The 26077-nt window shown below is 43.4% G+C and overlaps 2 protein-coding genes across 5 annotated transcripts in view; one reads left to right on the top strand and one right to left on the bottom strand.

The window, feature by feature from the left end:
* The window catches only part of LOC139382522 (GMP synthase [glutamine-hydrolyzing]-like), a 29473-nt gene extending 17884 nt beyond the window's left edge, over window positions 1–11589 (bottom strand). For all 4 annotated transcript variants that reach the window (XR_011628649.1, XM_071126617.1, XM_071126616.1 and 1 more), the window contains exons 1-7: window positions 11364–11589; window positions 9087–9262; window positions 7767–7881; window positions 5778–5875; window positions 2038–2141; window positions 1404–1597; window positions 929–1094 (exon numbers count right to left, since the gene is read on the bottom strand). Coding sequence is in view for 3 of the 4 variants with exons in the window: in XM_071126617.1 (XP_070982718.1) it covers window positions 929–1094; window positions 1404–1597; window positions 2038–2141; window positions 5778–5875; window positions 7767–7881; window positions 9087–9262; window positions 11364–11390 (880 nt within the window). In the remaining variant the exon portion in view is untranslated. The remainder of the gene's footprint in view (window positions 1–928; window positions 1095–1403; window positions 1598–2037; window positions 2142–5777; window positions 5876–7766; window positions 7882–9086; window positions 9263–11363) is intronic.
* A 13158-nt stretch (window positions 11590–24747) lies between these two features.
* LOC139382991 (acetyl-coenzyme A transporter 1-like) overlaps window positions 24748–26077 on the top strand; it is a 29429-nt gene continuing 28099 nt past the window's right edge. Inside the window, exon 1 of the mRNA XM_071127278.1 lies at window positions 24748–24834. The gene's annotated coding sequence lies outside the window, so the exon portion shown is untranslated. The remainder of the gene's footprint in view (window positions 24835–26077) is intronic.

Genomic DNA, 26077 nt, shown 5'->3' on the forward strand with positions numbered 1-26077 from the left:
CCAGTGGAACACCAGCATTGTAAAGTCACAGCAGTAAGAGGTGTGGCCCGTTGCCATGACAAAAGGCCAACCAGTGGAACACCAGCATTGTAAAGTCACAGCAGTAAGAGGTGTGGCCCGTTGCCATGACAAAAGGCCAACCAGTGGAACACCAGCATTGTAAAGTCACAGCAGTAAGATGTGTGGCCCGTTGCCATGACAAAAGGCCAACCAGTGGAACACCAGCATTGGCCCGTCACAGCAGTAAGATGTGTGGCCCGTTGCCATGACAAAAGGCCAACCAGTGGAACACCAGCATTGTAAAGTCACAGCAGTAAGAGGTGTGGCCCGTTGCCATGACAAAAGGCCAACCAGTGGAACACCAGCATTGTAAAGTCACAGCAGTAAGACGTGTGGCCCGTTGCCATGACAAAAGGCCAACCAGTGGAACACCAGCATTGGCCCGTCACAGCAGTAAGATGTGTGGCCCGTTGCCATGACAAAAGGCCAACCAGTGGAACACCAGCATTGTAAAGTCACAGCAGTAAGATGTGTGGCCCGTTGCCATGACAAAAGGCCAACCAGTGGAACACCAGCATTGTGAATCCAACTTATATTTACTCTGAAAATGTATTCTCCCTTTGCTTCAACTACTTGCACATCGTTACAACACATAGTCACTAATATAACATTTGAAATCTCTATATTCTTTTATGATATATATAGATATATATATATATATAAATAAATCACTCATAAAATATATGTATGAATATATACATACATATACATACATACATACACTACATTCCACAATGCTACATTTGAGTCCATTCTGGACATGTGTAGGACACCAGCTTGGCTTGACCTCTCACCTTTGAGGTTGATGCCCAGTTTGGATTGACCTCTCACCTTTGAGGTTAATGGCCAGTTTGGATTGACCTCTCACCTTTGAGGTTGATGCCCAGTTTGGTGAGGGCCTCCTCAACGCTCTGGCTCTCTCGTTTCCTCATGAAGCCATTGTCGATGTGCACCGCGATCACCTGCTCCTTGTTCAGAGCTTTGTTCAGCAGGGCCGTGCACACGGTGGAGTCCACCCCTCCACTCAGCAGAACCTGGGGACAACATTTGGACCAGACATGTCAATCAACAGAACTAGAATGACTTCCAACACACAGAGTGTCCCTGTTTCTCTCCCCCTTCCATTATCATCTTCTCTCTGGAGGGACAACCCACTTTCTGGGAGCAGAGAGTCGATCACATCGTTTCAGCAGAGAACACAGTTCAATATCACAGTCTAGTTTAGTGTTTAATAGCTCACATGAGCGTACTACGCCCTCCCCCTCCCAGGGTCTCTATGTTCTATACTATGGCGCATATACTGTACCCACATACTGCATCTAACCGTACTGCAGATTCCTCACCAGTACTTTGGACTTGCCAACTTTCTCTTGGATCTCTGTGATGCAGGACTGCTGGCGGTTCTGGACGGTGAAGTTGGAAGTGCAGCCGGCGATTTCAAACAGGAAGTTACGTAATATCTCTGTGCCCCGCTCTGTCAGGTCCACTTCCGGGTGAAACTGGGTCCCGTACAGTTTCTTCTGCTCGTTGGCAATACCTGTCAGAGAGGGAAGGGAACGGGGGGGGGGGGAAGGGTTTCGGAACGGTCAAAGACAAAAGGGGAGGAAAGAAGAGCATTGAGGGCCAAAGATCTTCATGGTCATATTGTGGAATTGACTGAAATTAGGGAAGTATGGAGGTAGACTAAATTAGGGACGAATGGTGGTAGACTAAATTAGGGAAGTATGGTGGTAGACTAAATTAGGGAAGTATGGTGGTAGACTAAATTAGGGACGAATGGTGGTAGACTAAATTAGGGACGAATGGTGGTAGACTAAATTAGGGAAGTATGGTGGTAGACTAAATTAGGGACGAATGGTGGTAGACTAAATTAGGGACGAATGGTGGTAGACTAAATTAGGGAAATATGGTGGTAGACTAAATTAGTCTAAATATAAATTTTCCTCCAGGCCCAGGATCCTTTGCCAGAATGCATACCTGCAATGATGCTCCCTGACTGGGCCACCACCTTGAAGCCATCGGCCACCTTGTCCACACTGTCCCCATGAGTCAACAGCACCGGCTCCTCTTTCTGCAGGCCCCTGACAACAATCAGGTCACAGACAGAGTCAAAGGTCAGACAGGAAAAGTACACCCACACAATGAAACAATTCCACCCATACCTGGAAATGCCTAGTACAACAGGTGTAGTAGACCTCACAGTGAAATGCTGAATACAACAGGTGTAGTAGACCTCACAGTGAAATGCTGAATACAACAGGTGTAGCAGACCTCACAGTGAAATGCTGAATACAACAGGTGTAGTAGACCTCACAGTGAAATGCTGAATACAACAGGTGTAGTAGACCTCACAGTGAAATGCTGAATACAACAGGTGTAGTAGACCTTACAGTGAAATGCTGAATACAACAGGTGTAGTAGACCTCACAGTGAAATGCCTAATACAACAGGTGTAGTAGACCTTACAGTGAAATGCCTAATACAACAGGTGTAGTAGACCTCACAGTGAAATGCTTACTTAAAAGCTCTTAACTGCATTGTTGGTTAAGAAAGTAAACTAAACTGTATAAAAAACTGAAGTAAAAAATGTAAAAGCAACAAAATAATTACAGTAGAGGCTATATAGAGGGTGTTACGGTACAGAGTCAATGTGGAGGCTATATACAGGGTGTTACGGTACAGAGTCAATGTGAAGGCTATTTACATGGGGTACCAGTACAGAGTCAATGTGGAGGCTATATACAGGGTGTTACGGTACAGAGTCAATGTGGAGGCTATATACAGGGTGTTACGGTACAGAGTCAATGTGGAGGCTATATACAGGGTATTACGGTACAGAGTCAATGTGGAGGCTATATACAGGGTGTTACGGTACAGAGTCAATGTGGAGGCTATATACAGGGTGTTACGGTACAGAGTCAATGTGGAGGCTATATACAGGGTGTTACGGTACAGAGTCAATGTGGAGGCTATATACAGGGTGTTACGGTACAGAGTCAATGTGGAGGCTATATACAGGGTGTTACGGTACAGAGTCAATGTGGAGGCTATATACAGGGTGTTACGGTACAGAGTCCATGTGGAGGCTATATACAGGGTATTACGGTACAGAGTCAATGTGGAGGCTATATACAGGGTGTTACGGTACAGAGTCAATGTGGAGGCTATATACAGGGTGTTACGGTACAGAGTCAATGTGGAGGCTATATACAGGGTGTTACGGTACAGAGTCAATGTGGAGGCTATATACAGGGTGTTACGGTACAGAGTCAATGTGGAGGCTATATACAGGGTATTACGGTACAGAGTCAATGTGGAGGCTATATACAGGGTGTTACGGTACAGAGTCAATGTGGAGGCTATATACAGGGTGTTACGGTACAGAGTCAATGTGGAGGCTATATACAGGGTATTACGGTACAGAGTCCATGTGGAGGCTATATACAGGGTATTACGGTACAGAGTCAATGTGGAGGCTATATACAGGGTGTTACGGTACAGAGTCAATGTGGAGGCTATATACAGGGTGTTACGGTACAGAGTCAATGTGGAGGCTATATACAGGGTGTTACGGTACAGAGTCAATGTGGAGGCTATATACAGGGGGTACCAGTACAGAGTCAATGTGGAGGCTATATACAGGGTGTTACGGTACAGAGTCAATGTGAAGGCTATTTACATGGGGTACCAGTACAGAGTCAATGTGGAGGCTATATACAGGGTGTTACGGTACAGAGTCAATGTGGAGGCTATATACAGGGTGTTACGGTACAGAGTCAATGTGGAGGCTATATACAGGGTATTACGGTACAGAGTCAATGTGGAGGCTATATACAGGGTGTTACGGTACAGAGTCAATGTGGAGGCTATATACAGGGTGTTACGGTACAGAGTCAATGTGGAGGCTATATACAGGGTGTTACGGTACAGAGTCAATGTGGAGGCTATATACAGGGTGTTACGGTACAGAGTCAATGTGGAGGCTATATACAGGGTGTTACGGTACAGAGTCAATGTGGAGGCTATATACAGGGTGTTACGGTACAGAGTCCATGTGGAGGCTATATACAGGGTATTACGGTACAGAGTCAATGTGGAGGCTATATACAGGGTGTTACGGTACAGAGTCAATGTGGAGGCTATATACAGGGTGTTACGGTACAGAGTCAATGTGGAGGCTATATACAGGGTGTTACGGTACAGAGTCAATGTGGAGGCTATATACAGGGTGTTACGGTACAGAGTCAATGTGGAGGCTATATACAGGGTATTACGGTACAGAGTCAATGTGGAGGCTATATACAGGGTGTTACGGTACAGAGTCAATGTGGAGGCTATATACAGGGTGTTACGGTACAGAGTCAATGTGGAGGCTATATACAGGGTATTACGGTACAGAGTCCATGTGGAGGCTATATACAGGGTATTACGGTACAGAGTCAATGTGGAGGCTATATACAGGGTGTTACGGTACAGAGTCAATGTGGAGGCTATATACAGGGTGTTACGGTACAGAGTCAATGTGGAGGCTATATACAGGGTGTTACGGTACAGAGTCAATGTGGAGGCTATATACAGGGGGTACCAGTACAGAGTCAATGTGGAGGCTATATACAGGGTGTTACGGTACAGTCAATGTGGAGGCTATATACAGGGTGTTACGGTACAGAGTCAATGTGGAGGCTATATACAGGGTGTTACGGTACAGAGTCAATGTGGAGACTATATAGAGGGTGTTACGGTACAGAGTCAATGTGGAGGCTATATACAGGGTGTTACGGTACAGAGTCAATGTGGAGGCTATATACAGGGTGTTACGGTACAGAGTCAATGTGGAGACTATATACAGGGTGTTACGGTACAGAGTCAATGTGGAGGCTATATACAGGGTGTTACGGTACAGAGTCAATGTGGAGGCTATATACAGGGTGTTACGGTACAGAGTCAATGTGGAGGCTATATACAGGGTGTTACGGTACAGAGTCCATGTGGAGGCTATATACAGGGTGTTACGGTACAGAGTCAATGTGGAGACTATATACAGGGTGTTACGGTACAGAGTCAATGTGGAGGCTATATACAGGGTGTTACGGTACAGAGTCAATGTGGAGGCTATATACAGGGTGTTACGGTACAGAGTCAATGTGGAGGCTATATAGAGGGGGTACCAGTACAGAGTCATTGTGGAGGCTATATAGAGGGTGTTACGGTACAGAGTCAATGTGGAGGCTATATACAGGGGGTACCGGTACAGAGTCAATGTTAGTCAAACAAACATGTACATGTAGGTAGAGGTAAAGTGACTATGCATAGATAATAAACAGAGAGTAGCCTGAACAGGGGGTCAATGCTAAAGGTTCAGGTGGCCCTTGGATGAGCTGTTCAGGAGTCTTATAGCTTGGGGGTAGAAGCTGTTCAGAAGCCGTTTGGAACTCAATGTGCTTTGTGTCCAACTGTGTGTAATGTCTGAGAGAGGGAGGACTGTGGTTTTCTTATTTTGGAGTGTTTGTGTGACGGCCAGGGAAACAATGTGACTGTTGGAATTTTTGGTCCAGTTGGCGTCAAACACATGGGCTCTGGGACAAACCAATGGAGGAAAAAAAAGACCCACTTGTTCTTGAAATAGCCTACCCTGTCACCTCTCGACTCCGAGTGGTTCTGGTGAAACTCTTTTCGAGCTGCCTACTCTAAAGAATCTTTAGTTCTTCTTAACCCACCTGAAGAGAGAGCAGGTGTTGTCCAGTCCGATGTTGAACACACCATCCTCTCTCACACTCTTCCTGTGTACTGTCCCTCCAAAAACCTTATTCATCATCTGGGGAGAGGACAATTGATCATTAGACTCTTAAAAATCTGCATTTTTTTATTTTTTATTGATTTAAAGATTTCATTTAAATTTGTATGTGATCATAAGAAAGTGATTCTTAGTGGTTTTTTTATTTAATTGTATCAATTGATCTGTCTAGACACACCGTTATTGACTGTAGGTGGTGAAATCATGAACCCGGAGTTTTGGGCTAAGGGATTTTGGGCTAAGGTTTCATGTACAGTGCCTTCGGGAAAGTATTCAGACCCCATTACTTTTTCTACATGTTGTTGCCTTATTGGATTTAATAAAATAAAGTAAATCAATCTACACCCAACACCCCATAATGACAAAGATCAATCTACACCCAACACCCCATAATGACAAAGATCAATCTACACCCAACACCCCATAATGACAAAGATCAACCTACACACAATACTCCATAATGACAAAACAAAAACAGGTTAAAGATTTGTTGCTAATTTATTAACAATTAAACAGAAATACTTTATTTACACAAGTATTCAGATCCTTTGCTATGAGACTCAACATTTAGCACAGGTGCATCCTGTTTCTATTGATCATCCTTGAGATTTTTCTACAACGTGATTGGCGTACACCTGTGGTAAATTAAATTGATTGGACATGATTTGGAAAGGCACACAGCTGTCTATATAAGGTCCAACAGTTGACAGTGCATGTCAGAGCAAAAACCAAGCCATGGGGTTGAAGGAATTGTCCGTAAAGCTCAGAGAAAGGATTGTGTCGAGGCACGGATCTGGGGAAGGGTACCAAAAAATGTCTGCAGGATTGAAGATCCCCAAGAACACATCATTCTTAAATGGAAGAAGTTTGGAACCACCAAGACTCTTCCTATAGCTGGCTGCCCAGCCAAACTGAACTGATTGGGGGAGAAGGGCCTTGGTCAGGGAGGTGACCAAGAACCCGATGGTCACTCTGACAGAGTTCTAGAGTTCCTCTGTGGAGATGCGAGAACCTTCCAGAAGGACAACCATCTCTTTAGCATTCCACCAATCAGGCCTTTATGGTAGAGTGACAGACGGAAGCCACTCCTAAAAGGCACATGACAGCCTGCTTGGAGTTTGCTAAAAGGCCCCTAAAAACTCTGACCTTGAGAAACAAGATTCCCTGGTCTGATGAAACCAAAATTAAACGCTTTGGCCTGAATTCCAAGCGTCACGTCTGGAGGAAACCTGGCACCATCCCTACGTTGAAGCATGGTGGTGGCAGCATCATGCTGTGGGGATGTTTATCAGCAGCAGGGATTGGGAGACTAGTCAGGATTGAGGGAAAGATGAACAGAGTAAAGTAGGGAGAGATCCTTGATGAAATCCTGCTCCAGAGCACTCAGGACCTCAGACTGGGGTGAAGGTTCACCTGCCAACAGGACAATGACCCAAAGCACACAGCCAAGACAACGCCCGGACTTGACCCTGATCGAACATCTCTGGAGAGACCAGAAAACAGCTGTGCAGCAACTCTCCCCATCCAACCTGACAGAGCTTGAGAGGATCTGCAGAGAATAATGGGAGAAACTCCCCAAATACAGGTATGCCAAGCTTATAGCGTCCTACCCAATAAGACTCGAGGCTGTAATCACTGACAAAGGTGCTGCCACAGAGTACTGAGTAAAGGGTCTGAATACTTATGTACATGTGATATTTCCATTTTTTTTATTTGAAATAAATTAGCAAACATTTCTAAAAAAATAAAAATGAAAGTTTTTGCTGTAATTGAGGTATTTTGCGTAGATTATATTAAATATATTATATATACAATATTTAGAATAAGCCTGTAACCTAACAATGTGGAAAAAGTCAATGGGTCTCAATACTTTCCAAAAGCACTGTGTGTGTATTTCTCAGGGCCCTCCTACCTGCATTCCATAGCAGATACCCAGGACAGGCTTTCCAATGGTGAATATGGCAGGGTCAAACCAGGGGGCATCCTCAGCATACACAGAGTTAGGACCGCCAGAGATGATGATGGCTCTGGAGAGAAAAAGGGGGAGGAGTAAAGAACGAGGGAGGAGAAATATTCAAAGACAAACAATCTATTTCTGTATGGCTCAGTTGGTAGAGCACGGTGCTTGCAACGTCAGGGTTGTGGGTTCGATTCCCGGGACCACCCATATGAACTCATGACTACGTCACTTTGGAGAAAAGCCTCTGCTAAATGGGATTTAAAATGCAACCATACTCAAGAGTAGTCATTTTCAGGACAAATAACATACACACAAACAAGAGACTGTTAAAGAGTCTGCCCATAGTTCAGACATTTGTCTGTTTAAACTGAAGCAATCTAAAAAATGTGTGGGTGTATCTATTCTGTAGGGGTGGAGTGATGATTTTTCACAAACTGTAATGGAAAAATAGTGTCTCCTAAAAAGCTCTCCGTCTCAGACTGTCCTGACCACTGTGTTCCTTTATATAGAACTGTTTTACTTTTGTATAGAACTGCACTCTCTCAGGCTGTCCTGACCACTGTGTTCCTTTTATATAGAACTGTTTTACTTTTGTATAGAACTGCAGGCTCCCTCTCAGGCTGTCCTGACCACTGTGTTCCTTTTATATAGAACTGTTTTACTTTTGTATAGAACTGCAGGCTCCCTCAGGCTGTCCTGACCACTGTGTTCCTTTTATATAGAACTGTGTTCCTTTTGTGTAGAACTGCAGGCTCCCTCTCACTGTGTTCCTTTATATAGAACTGTTTTACTTTTGTATAGAACTGCAGGCTCCCTCTCAGGCTGTCCTGACCACTGTGTTCCTTTTATATAGAACTGTTTTACTTTTGTATAGAACTGCAGGCTCCCTCTCAGGCTGTCCTGACCACTGTGTTCCTTTTATATAGAACTGTGTTCCTTTTGTGTAGAACTGCAGGCTCCCTCTCACTGTGTTCCTTTATATAGAACTGTTTTACTTTGTATAGAACTGCAGGCTCCCTCTCAGGTTGTCCTGACCACTGTGCTCCTGTTATATAGAACTGCAGACTCTCTCAGGCTGTCCTGACAACTGTGTTCCTCCACAGACGATGGACAGAAAGAGGAGATCTTAAAAATGATCACACTAGTGTTATTGTTCTGACATGTTCTCTCTCTTCCACACCATATGCATTTATCTTATTGATTTCAAAACGTTCAGTCCAGGTTTGTTGACTTGTAAATGCCACCCAGGTGCAAGTGTGCTGTCAGTCTCACCTGAAGCCTTGTTCTCTGATGGCGAAGGCTGGCGTCTCTAGTGGGAGGATCTCTGAGCGGACAAACAGCTCTCTGATCCGCCTGTCAATCACCTTGCCGTACTGCGCCCCGGCATCCAGGATGACCACCGCCCCCTCACATGAACCATTCTGAGGCTCAACGCTGCTGATGTCCAGCTGGGGGAGAAGAAAAACAGCACACTGTCCTGACCACGTAGGAACACTCAATCAGGATAACAACACAGGCCTACGTGTGGAAAAGCCTTCAACCATTTAGACTCATCAAGGGTCGCATGGGATGTTTTGAATGAAGATACAACAGCCTAAATTCCCCAACAGTGGTTGAATCAAGGGGTGTTCAAAAGAAAAACCTTTGCACTCGTTCAAAGACAGGCAAAACATTTGCGATGGTCAATGGCCGCCACTTCACCAACCTCACAGGAACGAGATTCGTTAAGGCCATAATGCAATTTGAGACATCCGAGTCTCAGTACTGAGAAGAGGGCACGCGTGACAAGACGTTACACACTCATTCAGTCCCTCATGAGGATCACATGAGTCACACAGACGCTAAAGGCCTAACCAGGGGCCAGCTAGAGGCCTAACCAGGGGCCAGCCTAGAGGCCTAACCAGGGGCCAGCCTAGAGGCCTAACCAGGGGCCAGCCTAGAGGCCTAACCAGGGGCCAGCCTAGAGGCCTAACCAGGGGCCAGCCTAGAGGCCTAACCAGGGGCCAGCCTAGAGGCCTAACCAGGGGCCAGCCTAGAGGCCTAACCAGGGGCCAGCTAGAGGCATTACCAGGGGCCAGCTAGAGGCCTAACCAGGGGCCAGCTAGAGGCCTAACCAGGGGCCAGCTAGAGGCCTAACCAGGTCCAGTAGGGGCCAACTAGCGGACTGACCAGGTCCAGTAGGGGCCAGGTAGAGGACTGACCAGGTCCAGTAGGGGCCAGCTAGAGGACTGACCAGGTCCAGTAGGGGCCAGCTAGAGGACTGACCAGGTCCAGTAGGGGCCAGCTAGAGGACTGACCAGGTCCAGTAGGGGCCAGCTAGAGGACTGACCAGTAGGGGCCAGCTAGACTGTACAGTGAAGTCACGGATGCCAAACTTGGATGCTTTAATCCACCCTTTTAGATTTATAGTGACTCAATAGATATTTCCAGCCAGGATTCACAAGCCAATGGACGTTACTTTAGACTAGATAGATCTACACAAGTTGTTCTGCAAGTTAAAAAAATATAATATATATATATATATATGCCTGCCCCTTATGCATGATTGATGAAGGCAGCCATTGATAAATTGATGTGATCAGTCAATGTTACCAAGGGAGATTGTCTTAGCATCATTATGGTTTGTTTACAAGCTTAATATTCCTATCAAAACTGTGCATTTCTCATGCATTACATTGGGGCATTAGATATGGGCAAAACATTAAATGCACCACTCAAGTAAATTGTGAAATAAGAGAGTAGCGGGTCCCCACGTGGTTTCTGACACTACGTGCTTCCGTCAATGAAAAACAACAGGCTCGTGTATCAAACACTGCAAGTGACACCATAAAAACACCAAAACATGTCATATAAAACCGCTTCGATGCCGAGTTGTCACACTGGGCCTGTTTTCCTGGGAAAGTAAAATGGAGTACTTGTGGATATGAAAATAATACGATGGTTGGCCTATGTTGCAGTTGGCACAACTGTGGTGGGTGGACAGACCGGAGACCGGGCGCTAGCTAACTAACAAGTCATAGTTAGCCATCTAGCGTTAGCTGTCAACCCGATTATTTATGTTAAAATTACCCAACAAATGTACATTGGTCGTAACACGAAATCTCTAACTATAAGGGTTAAACATGATGTAAAGTCCACGACCATCTGAAACTGCTAGTTATTCTGCTAGTGTGGGTTAACTATGTATCGGACTATACCTAACAGATAGCTAGCTGTGCGGCAGCAGCTAGGCTACATTCCACGCGGCTTCTGCTAGCGGACTAGCTAGTAATATATACACAATGAAAGATGCAACAGTGACATAAAAGTTACATTCACTGTATGCTGGATGTTTATTTTATTTTTAAACTCCAAAAACATACGTTTAAAAGACGAGGGGACAGGCATCCCAGGCTGGGGGAGCACGCACGCCGTAAGTTTGCTGAAAACACGACACAGGCCGTAGCTAACCGGGGACTCTCCCAGCGCCCATGTACCGCAGCCAAAACATTGAACAAGAAACGGGCTATGTTGTTCCCATGGCGGCACACAGGCCGTTGTTTGACTGACCTTGGTTTCTCCGTTGCACAGAGCCATGGATGACTGTAGCGGAATGAACTCTCCTCCTCGGTCTTCCAGATCCCGTACGCAACAGAGACTAGTGGATGCTCGCGGAGTTGGTGCGCCGACCGCTGACGACAATGTGCGCTAAAGAGTACTTCCCTACTACAATACTCACTAGGGTGGCTGTTCAACTACTTCACTCAATGCATGTGACTGCTCCCTCCCTTCTCGGAGAGTAGTGAGTACTAATGGCTGTCTGCGTGGGAATTTGGGCTTCTACGGACGAATTACTCCTGGATAATTCAATGAAAAAGTTTATTATGGAAAAGCTTCAGCAGTTTACAAGCGGAAGAATTTGCCCTATGTCTAATTGTCTATATCACGTGAATAATTTAGTTCGGCTATGTAATTACATAGCGGACTAAACTCCACTCCATGGTGAACTAACTGAATGATGAACTCCTTCACCATGGAGTGGAGTTTAGTCCGCAATGTAATTGAAGGATTTATGTTATCCTAGGATACTAGGCCTAAATCATAGTCGGGGCGTCCCATAATGCCCCTTACCATGACGTTGACCTGCCATGAACTTGAACAGAAATAGCACCTTCTGTGTTCCTCCAGGGCCCCAACACCTCAGCACCTTCATATATCAGCCATAGCATCTGTGGTTTAAAACCATTTAGAAGAACAGCCACTCTCAAATAAATGACAAAGAAATAGCAAGATATGTATCCATTCTCTTAGTGTGTTTAGTTGTTAGGGTGGAGGCTTAGGCCTAGGCTACTACTCTCCTTTTGTCAGTGGGGTAAAGTAGTAGCCGGGAAGAATCAGATCCAGCCTCCAAGAGGCCTCTTTGGTTTCAGGTGAGCACTGTGTGCTAACTGTCCCCCTCCCATTCTCTCCTATCAGTTAGTTGGAGGGGATAATTTTGGATCCCTCTGTGGGTGAAGTGTAACAGGAGCTATGAAGGGAAATCCAGACACCAGTAAGTCGTGATCATGGATTCAACTTCAACTCAACGAAACAGAGTGTTTGCACACTCACTGTATGTAAACACGGTACACTGCATGTAAACTGCATGTAAACATAGTACACTGCATGTAAACATGGTACACTGCATGTAAACTGCATGTAAACATGGTACACTGCATGTAAACTGCATGTAAACATGGTACACTGCATGTAAATATGGTACACTGCATGTAAACATGGTACACTGCATGTAAACATGGTACACTGCATGTAAACATGCTACACTGCATGTAAACTGCATGTAAACATGGTACACTGCATGTAAACTGCATGTAAACATGGTACACTGCATGTAAATATGGTACACTGCATGTAAACATGGTACACTGCATGTCAACTGCATGCAAATATGGTACACTGCATGTAAACATGGTACACTGCATGTAAACATGGTACACTGCATGTAAACTGCATGTAAACATGGTACACTGCATGTAAACTGCATGTAAACATGGTACACTGCATGTAAATATGGTACACTGCATGTAAACATGCTACACTGCATGTAAACATGGTACACTGCATGTAAACTGCATGTAAACATGGTACACTGCATGTAAACTGCATGTAAACATGGTACACTGCATGTAAACTGCATGTAAACATGGTACACTGCATGTAAATATGGTACACTGCATGTAAAATGCATGTAAACATGGTACACTGCATGTAAACATGGTACACTGCATGTAAACTGCATGTAAGGGACAAATATGAAGAAGGGTCTTCTGACTTTCTGAAAGGGACTATTAAAATAATGTTCCCGGCTGTTGGAGTGGATGTAGGATGTATGTGTGAACCTATGTTCAGGCTCTGTTTTGTGGACCTTCAGTTAAGTTATGAAAACGCTGAGGAGGGCAGTGGACAGCTGAGGAGGGCAGTAGACAGCTGAGGAGGGCAGTGGACAGCTGAGGAGGACAGTGGACAGCTGAGGAGGACAGTGGACAGCTGAGGAGGACAGTGGACAGCTGAGGAGGACAGTACACAGCTGAGGAGGACAGTGGACAGCTGAGGAGGGCAGTGGACAGGAATCTCACAGCAAAAAGACGATGCCACCATCTCTTCATTCAAAGACTCAATCATTGACACTCTTACTTGTGGCTGCTTGGCGTGATGTATTGTTGTCTCTACCTTCTTGCCCTTTGTACTGTTGTCTGTGCCCAATAACGTTTGTGTTTTGTGCTGCTACCATGTTGCGTTGCTACCATGTTGTTGTCATGTTGTGTTGCTACCGTGTTGTGTTGCTACCATGTTGTTGTCATGTTGTGTTGCTACCGTGTTGTGTTGCTACCATGTTGTTGTCATGTTGTGTTGCTACCGTGTTGCGTTGCTACCATGTTGTTGTCATGTTGTGTTGCTACCGTGTTGCGTTGCTACCATGTTGTTGTCATGTTGTGTTGCTACCGTGTTGCGTTGCTACCATGTTGTTGTCATGTTGTGTTGCTACCGTGTTGTGTTGCTACCATGTTGTTGTCATGTTGTGTTGCTACCGTGTTGTGTTGCTACCATGTTGTTGTCATGTTGTGTTGCTACCGTGTTGTGTTGCTACCATGTTGTTGTCATGTTGTGTTGCTACCGTGTTGCGTTGCTACCATGTTGTTGTCATGTTGTGTTGCTACCGTGTTGTGTTGCTACCATGTTGTTGTCATGTTGTGGTGCTACCGTGTTGTGTTGCTACCATGTTGTTGTCATGTTGTGTTGCTACCATGCTGTGTTGTCATGGGTTGCTGCCATGCTATGTTGTCGTCTTAGGTCTCTCTTTATGTAGTGTTGTGGTGTCTCTCTTTATGTAGTGTTGTGGTGTCTCTCTTTATGTAGTGTTGTGGTGTCTCTCTTTATGTAGTGTTGTGGTGTCTCTCTTTATGTAGTGTTGTGGTGTCTCTCTTTATGTAGAGTTGTGGTGTCTCTCTTTATGTAGTGTTGTGTTGTCTCTCTTTATGTAGTGTTGTCTTAGGTCTCTCTTTATGTAGTGTTGTGGTGTCTCTCTTTATGTAGTGTTGTAGTGTCTCTCTTTATGTAGTGTTGTAGTGTCTCTCTTGTCGTGATGTGTGTTTTGTCCTATATTTTTATTTTATTTTGAATCCCAGGCCCCAGTCCTCGCAGGAGCCCTTTTGCCTTCTGGAAGGCCGTCATTGTAAATAAGAATGTGTTCTTAACTGACTTGCCTAGTTAAATAATGGTTAAATAATGGTTAAATAAGGGTTAAATAATGGTTAAATAAGGGTTAAATAAAAATAAAATAATGAATAATCCAACTGTTGTGCTGCAGGATCCTGTTTCACCCTTTCAGTTTCACGCGGAACATACCGGTTTGTTCACCTGGGATTCTTATCTCTATTTTAAAAGTAAATCGTGTTTGTAAAATAATAAGGAAAGCTGCTGGATTTATCATGTGATACAGATCAGGGCAAGATGAGGACATCACTCATATGAGATTGTCATCTGCTGGAGAAGATCATTTAAAAAACGAATGATTATGTAGTTATAATATGTAATGTCATGTAAATACCCATATAGTGGACTGTAAAATCAAGCTCTAGGTCTAGCAACCCCGCCCCCCCCCCTTCCCATTTCAAACAGTGACTTCTTGTGTGGTGTTAGCTGACACAGTGTCACATGGTTCAACTAGTTGGCCTGGTCTGGTCACATGGCATTAACTAGTTTCACATGGCCCCTCATAGCTGTGGCAGAGAGTCATTCGTTACCTTAGACCCAGAATGGAGACTCACCCTGGTTGACACCACAGATGCATTACATGGCATTTACTTATGTTACTATGAGAGGGGGCTGCTCACAATATACCTCTTGTTTAGTTTGGGTGAGTCTGTAGGAGCAGGGTGATGTGGGCGAAAGGGAGTATCAGTTACCCCTCTAAAGTCTGTTTAAGAAAACGAGGGTTTTCCGCCCAACTGAACACCTCTCCTTGACACTTTCACTCTTTTAAAAAATAAAACAAGTAAAAGATCCATTCACAAACTGACAAATGATATCACATTTAGAAAATGTCCTGCATGAATTAAACTGGGCTACGTGTGCAATACAACTGTTTGCAGCAACCAATGGAGGGCGGGAGGTTTGCTCTGAGGAATAATGGATTCATGTACCACAGAATAAAGGAGGGCGGGAGGTTTGCTCTGAGGAATAATGGATTCATGTACCACAGAATAAAGGAGGGCGGGAGGTTTGCTCTGAGGAATAATGGATTCATGTACCACAGAATAAAGGAGGGCGGGAGGTTTGCTCTGAGGAATAATGGATTAATGTACCACAGAATAATGGAGGGCGGGAGGTTTGCTCTGAGGAATAATGGATTCATGTACCACAGAATAAAGGAGGGCGGGAGGTTTGCTCTGAGGAATAATGGATTCATGTACCACAGAATAAAGGAGGGCGGGAGGTTTGCTCTGAGGAATAATGGATTCATGTACCACAGAATAAAGGAGGGCGGGAGGTTTGCTCTGAGGAATAATGGATTCATGTACCACAGAATAAAGGAGGGCGGGAGGTTTGCTCTGAGGAATAATGGATTCATGTACCACAGAATAAAGGAGGGCGGGAGGTTTGCTCTGAGGAATAATGGATTCATGTACCACAGAATAAAGGAGGGCGGGAGGTTTGCTCTGAGGAATAATGGATTAATGTACCACAGAATAAAGGAGGGCGGGAGGTTTGCTCTGAGGAATAATGGATTCATGTACCACAGAATAAAGGCTCCATATTGTGAGAGAAATCAGCGCCAGGTTAAAGGAAAGCCTTTTCAACAGCCACACACACACACAGACACACACACACACAGACACACACACACACACACACACACACACACACACACACACACACACACACACACACTCTGTTATTTCTATCTTTTTTTCAAAGTTATTTTCCATTTTTTATATTATGAATAAAACAAATACATACAAACAAGGGTACATAAACGTAACAAACGGTTGTATTACATATCGAGATACATTTTAAATTTGTCCAAAATGTTTTATGGTACGTAATTGCTTTTACATTTACTGATATAATTTAAATATTATTTTGACATGATTATCTTAAATAATGTGAATAGAGGTTTGTTCTCCACCCACTTCATTTTATCGATAAAGAACCTTCCATGAAAAAATAAACAAATTAACAATGAAAGTTAAATCAGGGTCCATATCATTTGGATCAATATAAAACATAACATCAGAGTCTCTCAGATTAACTTAATAGTTGTTTATTTTTTAAATATAATCTTCTAAACTCACTCCAAAATCTTCCGACGTAAGAACAGTCACAAAATACACACAGACACGGTCTCATTCTAGTCCTCTACCAACCCTGCCCTGTCTATGGGAAAGTGATGCATACTGGGAAAAGGGCCAAATGTTCTGCTGTGGATAATATTTCACTTGGTTAATTATCACAGTATGAGAGAGACGGGGGGAACATACAGTATCTGTGGGTCTGCTAATACAACTTCAGCAGATGTCCAGTTTATCGTGGGAAACTGTAGTTACACCAAATTACCACTAGAGGGAGCAAGAAGTTCAATTTTGAATTTTGAAATGGTGAATTTAACTAAACGCCTGATGTTTATTAACAGTGAGAATCGCAGAATGGTGAACTTAACTAAACGATTGAGAGTTTTGACTGTGTGATATTAGATTGCTTCTTGTGTAAATATTTTCTGTTTGGATTTTAATAATTTGTTACAACTATCACTATTAGTCCTAATGTCTATCACCATTAGGACTAATGTCAATTACCGCTAGAAAGAAAATTGGTATTACAGTTTTTTTTTTTTACAATCGCTAGGACCCATTTCTCAATACTTAGGTCACTTTTTCAAAACTCTTCACACAATGAGCACAACAGGAGTCTATGTGGGCTAAACTGTGAATAATTTTTCATCGCTTTGGCACAAAATGCATTCATTGATTACATCTTTCAAATGTAATTAATTATTTTCTCACTCAGACACAACCACCACCAAAACTCTTTGTACCTACAGGCCAATTTGCACATGTTTACATAAGTTTTACAATTTTGAAAACGGAAAATTCAAAACCTAACACAAAATTGAATATGACAGCAATTTGCTACATTTCTACAGTAACAAGGTATTGAAATATATTCCAAATCTAAACAATGAAATATTATCAAAACAATCAGGCCAACCACAGCTGATTTGTAATTGTATGGGACAATGTGGCATTTCACCACTCCCATGCAGTCACAGAGTGGTTTGCAGCCCCTCCCAGGATGATGTCCGTTTCCTCCCACCTTACACTCCATTCCTCAACCCCATAGAGGAATTATTTTCCTCTGATGTTGATAAATAGTAGGCCTATATCCATCACTAGTAGGCCTATATCCATCACTAGTAGGCCTATATCCATCACTAGCAGGCCTAATGTCGACCACTGGTAGGCCTATATCCATCACTAGCAGGCCTATATCCATCACTAGCAGGCCTAATGTCGATAAATAGTAGGCCTATATCCATCACTAGCAGGCCTAATGTCGATAAATAGTAGGCCTATATCCATCACTAGCAGGCCTAATGTCGATAAATAGTAGGCCTATATCCATCACTAACAGGCCTAATGTCGACCACTGGTAGGACTATATCCATCACTAGCAGGCCTAATGTCGACCACTGGTAGGCCTATATCCATCACTAGTAGGCCTATATCCATCACTAGCAGGCCTATATCCATCACTAGCAGGCCTAATGTCGACCACTGGTAGGACTAATGTCGATAAATAGTAGGCCTATATCCATCACTAGCAGGCCTAATGTCGACCACTGGTAGGACTAATGTCGATAAATAGTAGGCCTATATCCATCACTAGCAGGCCTAATGTCGACCACTGGTAGGACTATATCCATCACTAGCAGGCCTAATGTCGATAAATAGTAGGCCTATATCCATCACTAGCAGGCCTAATGTCGACCACTGGTAGGACTAACAACTATCACTATTAGGCCTAATGTCCATCACCATTAGGACTAATGTCAATCACCATTAGGCCTAATGTCAATCACCAGTAGGACTAATGTTGATCACTAGTATGACTAATGTAGATCACTAGCAGGCCTAATGTCTATCACTAGCAGGCCTAATGTCGATCACTAGCAGGCCTAATGTAGATCACTAGCAGGCCTAATGTCTATCACTAGCAGGCCTAATGTCGATCACTAGGAGGCCTAATGTCGATAACTAGTAGGCCTAATGTCGATCACTAGTAGGACTAATGTCAATCACAAGTGGACCTAATGTTGAAAAATAGGCCTAATGTCCATCACTAGCAGGCCTAATGTCCATCACTAGTAGGCCTAATGTCCATCGCTAGTAGGACTAACAGATATCACTATTAGGCCTAATGTCAATCACCTTTAGGACAAATGTCAATCACCAGCAGAACTAATGTCCATCACTAGTAGACCTAATGTTGATCACTGGTAGGCCTAATGTCGATCACTAGTAGGCTTTGGGTCGGTCACTTGTAGGCATAATGTCCATAACTAGTAGGCCTAATGTTAATCACTAGTAGGACTAACAACTATCACTATTAGGCTTAATGTCAATCACTAGTAGGACTAATATCGATCACTAGTAGGTCTAATGTCGATCACTAGTAGGTCTAATGTCGATCACTAGCAGGCCTAATATCGATCACTAGTAGGCCTAATGTCGATCACTAGCAGGCCTAATGTCGATCAATAGTAGGCCTAATGTCAATCAATAGTAGGACTAATATCGATCACTAGTAGGTCTAATGTCGATCACTAGTAGGTCTAATGTCGATCACTAGCATGACTAATGGCAATCACTAGCAGGCCTAACGTCGATCACTAGTAGGCCTAATGTCGATCAATAGTAGGACTAATATCGATCACTAGTAGGCCTAATGTCGATCACTAGCAGGCCTAATGTCGATCAATAGTAGGCCTAATGTCTATCACTAGCAGGCCTAATATCGATTCCTAGCAGGCCTAATGTCGATCACTAGTAGGCCTAATGTCGATCAATAGTAGGACTAATGTCGATCACTAGTAGGTCTAATGTCGATCACTAGCAGGCCTAATGTCGATCACTCGTAGGCCTAATGTCTATCACTAGCAGGCCTAATGTCGATTCCTAGCAGGCCTAATGTCGATCACCAGTAGGCCTAATGTGGATCCCTAGTTGACCTTATGTCAATCACTTGTAGGCCTAATCAAATCAAATGTATTTATATAGCCCTTCGTACATCAGCTGATATCTCAAAGTGCTGTACAGAAACCCAGCCTAAAACCCCAAACAGCAAGCAATGCAGGTGTAGAAGCACGGTGGCTAGGAAAAACTCCCTAGAAAGGCCAAAACCTAGGAAGAAACCTAGAGAGGAACCAGGCTATGTGGGGTGGCCAGTCCTCTTCTGGCTGTGCCGGGTGGAGATTATAACAGAACATGGCCAAGATGTTCAAATGTTCATAAATGACCAGCATGGTCGAATAATAATAAGGCAGAACAGTTGAAACTGGAGCAGCAGCACAGTCAGGTGGACTGGGGACAGCAAGGAGTCATCATGTCAGGTAGTCCTGGGGCATGGTCCTAGGGCTCAGGTCCTCCGAGAGAGAGAAAGAAAGAGAGAAGGAGAGAATTAGAGAACGCACACTTAGATTCACACAGGACACCGAATAGGACAGGAGAAGTACTCCAGATATAACAAACTGACCCTAGCCCCCCGACACATAAACTACTGCAGCATAAATACTGGAGGCTGAGACAGGATGTGTCAGGAGACACTGTCGATAGTGTCGATAATTATGTTGCAATTTTTAAAAATTAATCTGAAATATCACATGTACATAAGTATCCAGACCCTTTACTCAGTACTTTGTTGAAGCACCTTTGGCAGTGATTACAGCCTCAAGTGTTCTTGGGTATGATGTTACAAGCTACACCTGTATTTGGGGAGTTTCTTCCATTCTTCTCTGCAGATCCTCGCAATCTGTCAGGTTGGATGGGGAGAGTTGCTGCACTGCTATTTTCAGGTCTTTCCAGAGATGTTCGATCAGGTTCAAGTCCGGGCTCTGGCTGGGCTACTCAAGGACATTCAAAGACTTATCCCGAAGCCACTTCAGTCTGAGCTCCTGAGCGCTCTGGAGCAGCTTTTCATCAAGGATCTCTCTGTACTTTACTCTGTTCATCTTTCCCTCATCCTGACTAGTCTCCCAGTCTCTGCCGCTGAAAAACATCCCCACAGCATGATGCTGCCACCACCATGCTTCATTGTAGGGATGGTTCCAGGTTTCCTCCAGATGTGACCCTTGGCATTCAGGCCAAAGAGTTCAATCTTGGTTTCATCAGACCAGGGAATCTTGTTTCTGATGGTCTGAGAGTCCTTCAGGTGCCTTTTGGCAAACTCCAAGCGGGCTGTCATGTGCCTTTTACTGAGGAGTGGCTTCCGCCTGGCAACTCTACAATAAAGACCTGATTGGTGGAGATCTGCAGAGACACTTGTCCTTCTGGAAGGTACTCCCAGTCCCATCTCCACAGAGGAACTCTGAAGCTCTGTCAGAGTGACTATCGGGATCTTGGTCACCTCCCTGATCAAGGCCCTTCTTCCTAGAATTACTCAGTTTGATTTTAACCACTTCCGGTTGCTTCAGGAAGCTTTGAATCGACACAGGTAGACCTCATAGTGGCCTGATGGATTGTCATCGAAGACAGGTTCATAAGGATTTCATAACCTACATAGGCTTCAGGTTGAATTTAGGGGAGCAGGCAATGTATTCCTATGGGGAGAGAAGTCAATGCAAACTGTTTGATGTAAACACCTTCTTTTAACTGTTAAGGGTTAATGCCTCACGGTCAAGGTTAGGTTTGCATAGATCGGGAGGACCTCAGGAATGTTCCTGAGGTCAAATTGTGCTTCTAACCTTAATGGTTCTTCCACTGTTGGGAGAAATGACTGATTTACAGTTCATGAGGGTTGCCTAATCACACATATGAAGTTTTGAAAATATCTGATATTTTTAACCCTTCAAAAAAGCCACCATGTCACCATTTTAAGGTACTTCCGGTTGAAAGAGGAAGCTGAAAGTGAACACATATACCTCCTTGGTGTAGGCTCTTATAGAATTTTGAGTTTTAAGTATTTATGTTAAGAACTGACTTATTTACAGAAGGTTGAATGAGTGTGTGTTATTTCAGAAAATCACAGAAAATCACAGAAATCTCGCAGAGCTCCGAAACCCACTTAAAAATGATTCGTCTGAACACCCTGCAACTGGATCTGTAACTTTTTTGAAAAGTTAACATCACCAAGTGTACAATATACGATTTCTCTTAAATGATGATAGATAAATGTCTGGTTCTTTTTTTTCCTGACACCGTAGGCTTATGTACATTGAAGTGAAGCCGTCAAATTAGCGCTCTATTTTCGCTTTTGACCTTTAATCCCAGAAAAATGGCTAGTCTAGTAAGGGATCGTACATTTGCAATATGGAGTTTCTCAACAACCATATGGCAAATGTCAAAATGTTCCCTTCTGTATGGAATTTCTTTCCTTCTTAATGTGTTTGAGCCAATCAGTTGTGTAGTGACAAGGTAGGGTTTGGTATACCGAAGAAAGCACAAAGAAAGCCCTATTTGGTAAAAGACCAAGTCCATATTATGGCAAGAACAGCTCAAATAAGCAAAGAGAAACGACAGTCCATCATTACTTCAGGAACTTTGAAAGTTTCTTCAAGTGCAGTTGCAAAAACCATCAAGCACTATGATGAAACTGGCTCTCGTGACAACCGCCACATGAAAAGAAGACCCAGAGTTACCTCTGCTGCAGAGGACAAGTTCATTAGAGTTACCAGCCTCAAAAATTGCAGCCCAAATAAATGCTTCACAGAGTTCAAGAAACAAGAAATTGCTGCTAAGAAACCTCTACTTATGGACACCAATAATAAGAAGAGACTTGCTTTGGCCAAGAAACACGAGCAATGGACATTAGACCAGTGGAAATCTGTCCTTTGGTCTGATGAGTCCAAATCTGAGATTTTTGCTTCCAACCGCCGTGTCTTTGTGAGACGCAGAGTAGGTGAACGGATGATCTCAGCATGTGTGGTTCCCATCGTGAAGCATGTAGGAGAAGGCGTGATGGTATGGGGGTGCTTTGCTGTTGACACTGTCTGATTTATTTAGAATTCAAGGCACACTTAACCAGCATGGCTATCACAGCATTCTGCAGCGATACGCCATCCCATCTGGTTTCTGCTTACTGGGACTATAATTTGTTTTTCAACAGGACAATGACCCAACACACTCCAGGCTGTGTAAGAGCTATTTTACCAAGAAGGCGAGTGATGGAGTGCTGCATCAGATGAACTGGCCTCCACAATCACCCAACCTCAACCCAATTGGGAGGTTTGGGAGGAGTTGGACCGCAGAGTGAAGGAAAAGCAGCCAAAGGGACCAGGACGACTGATCCGTGTAAAGGAAAGAATGAATGGGGCCATGTATCGTGAGATTTTGAGTAAAACCTCCTTCCATCAGCAAGGGCATTGAAGATGAAACGTGACTGGGCCTTTCAGCATGACAATGATCCCAAACACACGAAGGAGTGGCTTCGTAAGAAGCATTTCAAGGTCCTGGAGTGGCCTAGCCAGTCTCCAGATCTCAACCCCATAGAAATCTTTGGAGGGAGTTGAAAGTCCGTGTTGCCCAGCAACAGCCCCAAAACATCACTGCTCTAGAGGAGATCTGCATGGAGGAATGGGCCAAAATACCAGCAACAGTGTGTGAAAACCTTGTGAAGACTTACAGAAAACGTTTGACCTCTGTCATTGCCAACAAAGGGTAAATAACCAAGTATTGAGATACACTTTTGTTAGTGACCAAATACTTATTTTCCACCATAATTTGCAAATAAATTCATTAAAAATCCTACAATGTGATTTTCTGGATTTTTTTTCTCACTTTGTCTGTCACAGTTGAAGTGTACCTATGATGAAAATTACAGGCCTCTCTCATCTTTTTAAATGGGAGAACTTGCACAATTGGTGGCTGACTAAAACTTTTTTGCCCAACTGTATATGGCAGCCATCTCCTCCATCATCATTATATATATGGCAGCCATCTCCTCCATCATCATTATATATATGGCAGCCATCCCCTCCATCATCATTATATATATAGCAGCCATCCCCTCCATCATCATTATATATATGGCAGCCATCCCCTCCATCATCATTATATACAGTGCCTTGCGAAAGTATTCGGCCCCCTTGAACTTTGCGACCTTGTGCCACATTTCAGGCTTCAAACATAAAGATATAAAACTGTATTTTTTTGTGTAGAATCAACAACAAGTGGGACACAATCATGAAGTGGAACGACATTTATTGGATATTTCAAACTTTTTTAACAAATCAAAAACTGAAAAATTGGGCGTGCAAAATTATTCAGCTCCTTTACTTTCAGTGCAGCAAACTCTCTCCAGAAGTTCAGTGAGGATCTCTGAATGATCCAATGTTGACCTAAATGACTAATGATGATAAATACAATCCACCTGTGTGTAATCAAGTCTCCGTATAAATGCACCTGCACTGTGATAGTCTCAGAGGTCCGTTAAAAGCGCAGAGAGCATCATGAAGAACAAGGAACACACCAGGCAGGTCCGAGATACTGTTGTGAAGAAGTTTAAAGCCGGATTTGGATACAAAAAGATTTCCCAAACTTTAAACATCCCAAGAAGCACTGTGCAAGCGATAATATTGAAATGGAAGGAGTATCAGACCACTGCAAATCTACCAAGACCTGGCAGTCCCTCTAAACTTTCAGCTCATACAAGGAGAAGACTGATCAGAGATGCAGCTTTTTTTATATCTTTATGTTTGAAGCCTGAAATGTGGCAAAAGGTCGCAAAGTTCAAGGGGGCCGAATACTTTCGCAAGGCACTGTATATAGCAGCCATCCCCTCCATCATCATTATATATATGGCAGCCATCTCCTCCATCATCATTATATATATGGCAGCCATCCCCTCCATCATCATTATATATATGGCAGCCATCCCCTCCATCATCATTATATATATGGCAGCCATCCCCTCCATCATTATATATATGGCAGCCATCCCCTCCATCATCATTATATATATGGCTGCCATCCCCTCCATCATCATTATATATATGGCAGCCATCCCCTCCATCATCATTATATATATGGCATTTTTTTATTACTTAATGTTTTGTTATTATAACGTTTGCAACTGTACTGTGTGGCATGAGTGCATATGGAACCACAATAACGACATAATAATGTGTATGCAGATCCTAGTGGAACAGAAATGAACTGAAGTTTGACACGTCAGCCGAAGCACTCGGACACATTTCGACGTTACACAAATACACGTCCTCGCTCTCAGCAAAGCAATCTGCCGATGTTAGCGGGTGAAGGCTAAATAGGTAGCTATTTCTGTTACCTTATTAAATGTAATTCATACATAGTGCAAGGCAATGTTTGCTGTCTAATGAACTACAACGCATTGCTTGAATGGTGATACACAATCATTATTAGATATGGGTATGTGGCGTCGTGTGTCACGTTATTGTAGCTCGCTAACGTGTTTATCTTATCTCATTCAACATCATTTGAGCTCCAATTACCATTTTAACCAATATTTATTAAATTCACATTGTCTTTTTTGTTCGCCGATGTTTTGTGACTTCCTATCCTGTGACTTTGCTATTCTGATCCAGATGGTAACGTTACTGTTAGCTAACTAAAGCATTAATTTGGTTGCTCTGCTCTCATGTCAGTGAGGCTTTATCGTGTATTCTAGCAATCCGAATAATCCGAATTTCCTTAGACAACAAAAATAATAATAAACTAAACTACTGCGTTGTTTTGATTCCCACTACGTCATGAGTTTGCTGGTGTCTGCCCGGGCTGAGTCAACGGGTTTGAGGAGGGGTTTGACAGTACAGCTGAACATGCATTGTCACGATGATTATTCTCTCTCCCATTGGTCTGGATTAAGACTTCTAGCTAGTAACATTCGCTCTCCCATTGGTCTGGATTAAGACTTCTAGCTAGTAACATTCTCTATCCCATTGGTCTGGATTAAGACTTCTAGCTAGTAACATTCTCTCTCCCATTGGTCTGGATTAAGACTTCTAGCTAGTAACATTCTCTCTCCCATTGGTCTGGATTAAGACTTCTAGCTAGTAACATTCTCTATCCCATTGGTCTGGATTAAGACTTCTAGCTAGTAACATTCTCTCTCCCATTGGTCTGGATTAAGACTTCTAGCTAGTAACATTCGCTCTCCCATTGGTCTGGATTAAGACTTCTAGCTAGTAACATTCTCTATCCCATTGGTCTGGATTAACTCTTCTAGCTAGTAACATTCACTCTCCCATTGGTCTGGATTAAGACTTCTAGCTAGTAACATTCGCTCTCCCATTGGTCTGGATTAAGATTTCTAGCTAGTAACATTCTCTCTCCCATTGGTCTGGATTAAGACTTCTAGCTAGTAACATTCTCTCTCCCATTGGTGTGGATTAAGACTTCTAGCTAGTAACATTCTCTATCCCATTGGTCTGGATTAAGACTTCTAGCTAGTAACATTCGCTCTCCCATTGGTCTGGATTAAGACTTCTAGCTAGTAACATTCTCTCTCCCATTGGTCTGGATTAAGACTTCTAG

The sequence above is a fragment of the Oncorhynchus clarkii genome, chromosome 24 (assembly GCF_045791955.1).
Source record: "Oncorhynchus clarkii lewisi isolate Uvic-CL-2024 chromosome 24, UVic_Ocla_1.0, whole genome shotgun sequence".
Classification (NCBI taxonomy): Eukaryota; Metazoa; Chordata; class Actinopteri; order Salmoniformes; family Salmonidae; genus Oncorhynchus; species Oncorhynchus clarkii.